General features: G+C 45.8%; 1 protein-coding gene across 1 annotated transcript; it reads right to left on the minus strand.

Moving 5' to 3' along the window:
• Positions 1-3,103: 3,103 nt before the first annotated feature.
• Positions 3,104-6,825, minus strand: LOC125531918 (the record flags this gene model as incomplete). The annotated part of the gene is made up of 3 exons (XM_048696136.1): positions 3,104-3,406; positions 4,970-5,088; positions 5,775-6,825. Coding segments are annotated over 2 exons (1,140 nt in total), but the record flags the coding sequence as incomplete, so codon positions are not given.
• Positions 6,826-9,791: the final 2,966 nt, after the last annotated feature.

A 9,791-nucleotide genomic window follows, 5' to 3' on the forward strand; every position in this document is an offset into this window, starting at 1 on the left:
CGGGATAGCCGGCCGGCCACCCGGAGCAGGCGCGGGAGAGCTCGGCGAGGAGAAATGAGGAGAAGGTGGGGCGCTGCGAGGATCGAGAGGGGAGCAGGGAGGCGTGGGGTAGGTGGAAAGAGAGGAGAGAGAGGGAGACAGTGGCTGACTGCGGGCCAGTGCATGCCAAAAAGTAGTGCCGGCGCCCCAGCTCGCCCCCTGCGCGTTGGGTTTCTCATGCCAGCGCCGGCCGTAACTTTCCTCAAATCCGGCGAAAAATATGGTCTTGGGTGCATGGCTGGGGCGATTTTTTACCACCGGTACAAAAAAAGTGGTCCTGGGAGGGCTGTTGGGGAGCCTAGTGGAGATGCCCTTAGAGGGATGGCCACGGCGGTGGGCGGCGATGAGGGGAAGGCGGGACTAAACAATGAACATGGGAGGCATCTAGGCATTGGTTTTACAATCCTACGGCCGAAAACAAATTGATTGACCGTCTGACCCCAAAATAGTTTTCAGTGGATTGACCTCTGGCCTATCCCAAGCGGATTAGGTTTTTTTAGATGAAACACTGAGATTTCCATAGATCAAACGGGCTGAGTAGAAACGCTGGTATCCTGCCAGTACAGGTTTTTGGTAACAAACTGAAAAAGACGTAATCGCGCTAGGGTTGAGTTGTCCATGGAGCCCCTCTGATCTGATCTCTTCTTGATTACGCATCTTGATCCCCTCTGATCCGATCCCATGGAAACCCCCGTCACCGCTGTGCAGGCGCCGCAGCCCGGCGGCATGTCCGCCCTGAGGAAATCCCGGCAGTGGTCCGATCTCTCGCCGGACATGCTCCTCGCCGTCTCCGCCCGTCTGCACGACCCCGCCGACTTCGTCCGCTTCCACGCCGTCTGCACGTCCTGGCGGGAACGACTGCACTCCGCAGCCACGCGCCCCAAGTTCGCGCCATGGCTCCTCTGGCCAAGCAACGACGGCCAGATCATGCACTCCCCCGTGGTCTACTCCGGACGCGTCGAGGGCGAAGTCTCTTCCGAGAGCCACCCCTCCGATTACAACGACGACATCGTCTTGGCTGCCGCGGCTCCATCCGCGGGAGGCGGCGGCAGGAACTGGGTGGCCAGCGCAGATGGCACGGCCATCTGGCTCTTCGCCGGCGGTCCTGAGCCAAAACTAATCAACCTGGTCACCGGCATCGCCACGCCCCTGCCTCCCTTCCCCGATGATATTGACAGCTATGTGATCAAGCGGATGAGGAATCCCCACGGCGTCGTCTATGGCGATGGCACCGTGTTTCTATACAGCTGTGAGAAGGGTTACGGGGCGATCTTCACGGCGGCCGTCCTACGTCCCGGCGAGGCGGCGTGGGCAGTCATGAAAAAGAGACTGAATAGGTTGGCAACCTTTTGGTGTGCTGCATATCACGACGACAAGGTCCTGGTGTGGCAGAACTTGTTCTGGTGTTGCATCCTGGACTTCCAAGACAACACCGACCATTACACATCCGTCGGCGAGCTCAAGACACCATGTCGTGAAGCCGAGGACAGACGATACAGCGCCTTTTGCAGCTACGCCCTCGAGTCCCGCGGCGAGCTGTTGCAAGCATCCATCCTCATCGAGCGTGAATGGCGTCGTCATCACTACTTGGATGGCCCATCGCCGCCATTATCAGTGACGGTGCACGCGCTGGAAGAAGGAGCGGGCGGCGAGATGCGATGGGCGATGAGGGACGCCTATAGCTTGGGCGACCGCATCTTGTTCCTCGGTTCCAGGGCCAGCTTCGGCGTCGACGCTGCGCAGCTGGGCATCGAGGGCGGGTGCGCCTACTTCGTCTTTATGAGCCGTTTGTATAGGTGTAGCCTCGTCAATGGCGAGGCCAAGTTAGTGAAGCCGCTGCGCCATGGATGCTGCATGTGGCTCCAGCCCCAACCTGCTATTGCTCCGGTCCAGAAAATTCGAGAAAAGCTCAAGGCTCTGTCCGAACAAGAGGATGACAAAAGTTAATTCAGTGAATGGTCGCATGTATTGATGAATTTCAGTGCCATTTGTCTAGTTCATTTTGAGGACGAGTGTCTAAAAAGCAGTAGTATGGATCTATTGTTCACTTTCAAGTACTCCCTTCATTTTTTTTGGTCCGCATATAAAATTTGTCTCAAGTCAAACATAGTAAAGTTTGACTGAGATTATAGGAAAAATATCAACATTCATCACAATATAAAATCGATATCATTAGATGCCCCCGCAAAAAAAAAGGTACTCCCTCTGTTCACTTTTATAAGACCTTGAAGACATTTCAGACAATGTATAAAACAACTTATTTTGAGTTGTCTGAAATGATTTACAAAAGTGAACGGAGGGAGTATAATTAGATGCATCACTTGAATTAACTTTCATATTGTATATCTCTAGTATTGTAGATGGTAATTTTGTATATAATTATGATTAAACTTTATGAAGTTTGACTTAAGACAAATCTTATATGCAAGTACAATAAAAAAGAAACGGAGAGAGTACTTAGTAGTCATTTCAGTTTCTTTACAGGTTAATGCCTCAATGGCCTTATTTAGTATGGCAATGGGCCTCCTATCTGCCCAGCTACGATCAGTTTCTTTACAGGATAGAGTTCTTGGTGACTGAAAAACTACAGACTGCATGTATGTACATGTTCGACAGATCTCAATAGTTGGTTTTTATAGGTTTAAACAGATTGGACACACACAAATATACACAATTTGGATGCTAAGACGGTCAACTTTCGATCTTCACTAGCTTCTCTCAAGGCTTCATTTATCCGTATGTGCAGCTTATTAGTGCTTGTATGTCAAAATATTTGAATCAAGAGAGGGAAGTGATTTCGTACCGCACAATTAGTTGCCGTATAAAGTTTTAAATTAGTTAAGTCTGATATTTTCCTAAACCTCAGTCGCCCCAGATTGCATTACTATCCTGAAATTGTGCAATATATTTAGTGCTATGATAGTGTATTATTGTTTCCCTCGGGTCTTCTATTAAGTTTGCATATTCTTTTCCAGCGGCCGATCTTCCCATTCAGACAATCTTTCTGCTTCCATCTTTGACAACAGGTAAATCAATTTGTTCTTTGCTTATAGTACTAAAGTACTACCTACTAATCACCATATATATTCCCAGTACGGTCTATAGATGTATGCATACACATTTGCTGTTCAACCAAGTCGTAGCTACATATGGAAAATATGAAGAACACTGCCATAAGCACACATATGTTCGTGCAATATATCTAGTACTCTCATGGGTACACTGATATGTCTGACGGCCATATCATATATAGTAACACAACCAAGATGCATGGTGAGAACACCTACAAATGAGTCTTCACAAGTCCTGTACAAAGTCTCTCCAGTCCAACTCTCTAGAAGCACACTCCAAGCCTCATGCCGCTGACCTGAAAAGGAGGAGGCGATAAAATTTTGAATTTTTGCTGCTACAAAATTATTTCCACTCATAGCAACCATACACAGATTGAAAAAAGATTAGAACCATATAACCGAGAGACAGTTACATATGTGAAAATCATCCACCCAACTTTGGAGTGAGGTGGGGATTCTCTCTGAATAAATACTTGCTTCTGAGAGACATCTACATAAGCTTTCATATTACTGAACATAAAACTAAGGTTTTCACTCGAACTCCAACGGACTGACAGCAAGCAATTCAAAGAACAAGGAGGTATACAATACAAGAACAGAGAACAGGGGGAATCGAAAGAACAAGGAGGTATACAAGAACAGAGAACAGGGGGAATCGAAAATCTTGTATACCTCAAATGACTTGGGTGCATATATATATGACTAGAAGGAATGTGTGCTGAAAATAGTACAGCTTGAATCAGCTAATTAACATGCTGATCGAACTATGGCAAACAATAAAAGGAGAGAGAAAACACACTCACCAATTATAATACTATAACATAATCAACACAAACGCTGGCCACTAATGGGGGATATGGCATCCGATGTTGCAGTTGTAAAATTTGATTCTCCGCCGAAGACTAGGCACTGTCCGTCCACAGATGTTTACTGATAATGCCAAGGGGCAAATCAGCTGTTTGAGTTTCAGTGTATTCAAAGGCATGTTGCTGATATAGCTTATTAGGCATTTCATTACTCAATATTTGTTTAGCTAGGTGCAGTTATAGTAAATTTACCATCACCAGATCAACTTTGGGGAAAATAGCACAATACTGCTAGTAGGCGGTAGACTGTAGTACATGAATTAGCATAAGTGTAGAATTGCCTTTGTTGTACTTCAAACAGTAACAGTCAGTTTGCAAGCAGACATGACAGATGACCTTTTTAAGATCTTCAGTCAAGCTGCATATATGGCCCATTAGGCATTTATGTCATGAGGATTTGTTAAGCCAGATGTATTTATACTATAATATAAAAACTAAAGAACTATGAATCTATGAGAAGATGTTAAGAAATGCAGTATGATTCCTTTTGGTCCATAGAAGTTCCAATGGGAAAAGAAATTTCAGTACAAAGGATATTATTTGGTCATTCAGAAATCTGTACCAAGGGAACATGAAGGTACTCATTATACGAGGAGATTTCACTCTGGTAAGGCGGTAACCAGATCACACTCACTCAGATCCTAATTTTCAGTCAAACCGATCACAACCTTACCATCTACCAGCACCCAATTACAAGAACCACCAATGAAGAAAAGATTATTCAAGTTTTTCACAAAGCACCAAAAGAGCAAGTATGTCATTCTGCTACCACTTAACATGACAGCATTCTCATCCTTGAAAAGGCACAGGCATATGCAAGAAAAGGGGAATAAACTGGCTGCAAGGTAGTTGAATCTGAATGACAAGGACAAAAAGCAAAAGAGATCATCCAGCCCAAGGAAGGAGGAGGGATTAGTCATGTTAATAATGAAGGAGACACATTTTCGTAAAACAGTTCAGATACCTCAACTTGCATGCAGAAGATAAGCTTACCTGCTCAACCAATACATCACAATAGCATATCTAACTGAACAATTGCTTTGTGTATCGTGCCCATCGTGTCATCCACCAATGACTCACAACTTTAGCTCCATCGTGTCCACCACCAATGCCTGTTTTACAAACATAAGAATTCAAACAACCAATGACTTTCCAAAGAAAAAACCAAATAGATACAAGGAGGCATCAACTACATATTAACATAAACTCGTAGCTGTAATATGAAACGATGAAATGAACCCCATTTATTGGGAAAAAAATAACGGTATAAATGAGCTTTTCACTTGCAGCAGGACTCTACTGCAAGTGATAATGGACAATTATTTGTAAATTGCATACCAAGTCCCAGTTATGGATTTCAGATTATTAGCAAGATCAGCAGAGATAACAATATTGAAATACAGTACAGAAATTTAACTAGTTGTTAAGCTTCCAAATGTGCCAATTGAGCTACTATTTGACATTGCAGTTGGTTCAAGCTAACTTTAAATTTTTAATATAGTTGTCTTCAACTTCAAAATGCTATGTATCCCATCTTGAAACAAAAACTGCACTGCAGCTATGTGCTAACACTACCATGATACAGCTCTTGCATATTTCAGTAGGCAAGCAAGAGTGAAACTTTGTTCAGTTATATTATAGAAAGAATAAGCCAATCTCGGTGTCCATTGAAACGAAAACATGATACGAGTATGACAACTACTTAAAATCGTTAATTTCACACGGAAGAATGTGAACAACATGTAATCAAAAATAAACTCTGTTTTGCCATATCCAGAGTGCAAATGAATGCTAGTACCTGGAGGATAGGCAATTTCAAATGGATGGTACCAAGAATCGAGACTAGTCTTAGAGAGCTTCTTGAACCGCCATGACTCAAGATGGACCATGAAGACACCAACAACTGTCCAGAAGAACACCACATTGTTTTCCTCGGCATACCCTATCACCTGTGGGGGATCTTTCTTTGGATTTAGTCGAAGTAACTTGTCCAGCTCAATACTTCTCCCTGGCTCCCATATCATAACACCGTCGCGATTGGGCTTCAGACTCCATAATTCGGCGGTAAAGCCGAATAAGAAGAGGAAACCCATCCCACCACCCTCTGCTCGCATAACCGCGAATTTGACAGGACTGAGCGGGGTGTAATAATCCCCTGGCAGCAGCCTCAGATCTAGGCTCTTCCTGTTCAAATCAAACTTGAGGATACTTCTCGAACCCGCCATGGTAAGCGACCAGTGAAGGCAATCCCCTGCCAGCACAGCGGGCTGGGACCTGAAAATGAACAAACCCTCGGATGGAAGCGGCGCCGAGATGAAATCGCCCCATGCGCCGGTCTCCGACGAGTAAACGCAGGCGAGCACTGTTCTAGGCTGCTTCCCGTTGCTGCCTACCATGACCACCCGGAAGTGGTCGACGTCTCCGGCGGCGCGAAGCACCGCGCCGCTGATATCACCCTTGCCCCCCTGGAACTCGAAATCCGGGGGAACGGCCAGGAGGCGCTGGTGGCCGGCGACGGGATCCCACACCAGGACCTCGAACCGGATCTTGTGGAAGAAGAGCCCGAGGCCGTGGCGCCATCCTAGGGCCATGTAGCAGCCGTCGAGCTCCAAGGAGAAGAGTCCGCGGGGGAGGCGGTAGGGGGCGCCCGGAGCTGGCTCGAAGGCCGCGGCGGTGGCGGATGCGGGAGCAGCGTCGGAATTGGGGGTCGGAGAGGAAGAGGAGGCGGCGCAAGCAACTGCATGCCACGGAGTCGCGCGGGAGGACGGGGGGGCTGCATACGAGGGGATCTTTGCCTTTCTGCTCTGGCGCCGGCGGCGATCTGGGGAGGAGGCGGCGGAGGAGGCTGGCCGCCGTCATCTCGCCCTCCGGCCGGCTGTGCTCAGTTGGTGCGGGCTGTGAGTGTGACCGAAGCGCGTGTGGTCCGACGATAGCCGTGTGAATGGGGATTTAGCCAAGTGATTCTTGACAAGTCGGGCGCAAGTGCATAGGCTAATAAGTAGACAATTGTTGCATGATCAGATAATTACATGGTGTGTAGATCCATGGGAGAAATTTTGGAGGTCCAACTAAAATTACCAACTGTGTTTAGAAATTCTCGAGGTCCAAATCAAATTCTTGCGAGCTAAAATGAATGTTAACGAGAAGATTATAAGGTTTGTACCCATTACAAAAGGGGAAGAGAAGGAGTGGTACCAAGTGAAATATGAAAAACTTCCTATCTTTGGTGGCAACTGCGGTCTGCTTTGTTGTTTCCATCAAGAATGTGGCGACGGTGAGCATGCAAAGACCTGTCTTGAGTGGGGTAATTTTATCCTAGCAGATGTGGGTAGATGCAGAAGTCGAGGAAGTGGTGGTCATGGTCCTGAAGGTGTACAAGATTATAAGGTTTGTACCCATTACAAAAGGGGAAGAGAAGGAGTGGTACCAATTGAAGTATGAAAAACTTCCTATCTTTGGTGGCAACTGCGGTCTGCTTTGTTGTTTCCATCAAGAATGTGGCGACGGTGAACATGACAAGTCCTGTCTTGAGTGGGGTAATTTTATCCTAGCAGATGTGGGTAGATGCAGAAGTCGAGGAAGTGGTGGTCATGGTCCTGAAGGTGTACAAGATTCTGATGGAAACTTAGGTGGATTCACCGAAAGAGGTAGAGGGGCGGGAATTGAAGATACAGGCCACGGGCAAGGGCTTATGGGTGTTGACGTAATTCCTACTAGTAGCTGGCGGTTTAATGGGCTGTTGCGGAATAATAATTATGATGCTTTGAAATGCACGTAATCTGAATGCTAGAAATGATGGTAATGGGAGACAAGATGTTGGAATGCACGATGAAATATTTTGGGAAAGAGAGCTGCTGAGAATTCTAATTCAAACGAAGGCACCACTGTTCATGTTGGAATGCACGATGAAATATTTTGGTAACCCGGCAATACAAGTCCCCCTTCCGACTACTGAAGGCACCACTGTTCATGTTGCTAAAAACACTATTGTGGCAATTATGGTGGATCAGTTTGAGGAGAGATAGAAGAATGACATACATCAGGGGAACCCCTCTAGAAAAGCGCAAACAAAAATAAATTTAAGGGAACTGTTGGAGTGGTAGTAGATAGTACCAGTGCAAGTTCAATCCATGAATCGAAAGGCTCCCTGAAGGGGTACCGCCGAGAGCAATGAAAAACATGAGATGGAATTGTCATGGTACTCCACCATGGCAATTTGAGAGCTCCTAGACCTCAAGGGGCGAGTGAGTGCGGATGTGACTTTCCTCTCGATATCTCGCTTGAATAAGGATAAATCTAATTTCTTAGGAAAAAAGTTAGGTTTTGATGATTTGTACATCCAAGAAAGTGACGGTAGGGCGGGGTGCTTGTTTTGTTTTTCAACCATATTAATAAAGTGGAGTTAAACTATCTGTCATCCAATTTCATTGATGCTGTTTTTATGATTGGTGTTGAGGTTGATTGGAGGTTGTAGGGTTCTATGGGTACTCTTCTTGGGATCAACGACATTTGTCTTGGAATTGTTTGCATGACCTTCATAATAAAGCATCATATCCATGGGCTGGCTGTCATCTCATCTCGCCCTCCCCACTGCTGACTGTTGTGCAGATGGGGACGTGAAGTCGAGTGCGCCCGTCACTCGACTAATAAAACAAGCTGGCTAAACCAGCCGGTTTTCTTCTTCAAGGCAAAGCCCACCGTATTCTTCTTTTCTTTCTTCTCACAATGCCATTTTTTCTTCATATTGCGAGTCCCATTCAAGGCGATAATAAGATCGAACGGAAAAAAGTATTCAATCAAGTGTATTGCCGGCAATGAAATGTTCCATGACATAGGAATTTTGAAGTATCTTGTTGGCCTCCACTTCCAAGAAATTATCTGTATCTTTGACGAATAATACCTCATCTCATTCTCCAGCGTGTGGGTCAAAGAGCTCCTGCACAATAGTTTTAAAACAATTGTTCCCCTTCTTGTGATCACCTTTCTAGATGTGTTTACTAAATCGATAGTAGTTTTATAACATATTAATTTTCTCACCATTTTCAACTCTTTAGATACAGTTGTGCCTGATGGCGAATGCCACCTCCTTGGTGGCGTCGTCATGCTACTAAAGATGCTCAGCTCCTTGTCCCTCAAGGTGTCCCTCTTCCTCTCATAAGTAGGAATATGATAAGAGGCTTGTCAGGGTTATCAAAGGATGATGATCTCCAACTCCTGTGTGTTTGGATACTCTACGATGGGTGTATTGAGAGGATCGCTGGATCCCATCGCATGCTTGCCTGTAGTCAGACCCCAGGAGAAGATGGCTGCACCAAGAGTATTTCTGGATGGGCTTGTTGAGGTACTCAACGTCCTTGGGGTGATCCTAAGAATGAAATGCAATGTTGTTTTTTTGTGATTGGCATGTTGGATCAAGTGAAACAAGTTACAGGTTAGCTAACCGTGATGTGGCCTTCGTAGTGCTCGACCTCCAATAGAATGGTGAAGGTGTTTTGGTCACATTGTGCACCGCCAAGCTCTCTACGCTTTGGCACCTAGGCCCATCTTGCTCTCCACTTCCAAAAGATGGTTGTACACCTATGTTGAGGTAACTTTGTGTCACATAACTCGAAGACCATCTTGGCAACAATGTTCAGATGCACCTCCTTAAAGCCCTTATCAGTCCTCACTTCTCCCACGATGATATTAAACATCTTGTACATGATAAAGATGGACATGAAAGGATCTCATTTCATCGCATTCCCTTTCATTGACCCCCTCAACGATGCCTTGGCAGCCTTAATTTCCACCTTAGTATCAGCCACAAGCATCGCCA

Source organism: Triticum urartu, unplaced genomic scaffold, assembly GCF_003073215.2.
Source record: "Triticum urartu cultivar G1812 unplaced genomic scaffold, Tu2.1 TuUngrouped_contig_8402, whole genome shotgun sequence".
In the NCBI taxonomy this organism is placed as follows: domain Eukaryota; kingdom Viridiplantae; phylum Streptophyta; class Magnoliopsida; order Poales; family Poaceae; genus Triticum; species Triticum urartu.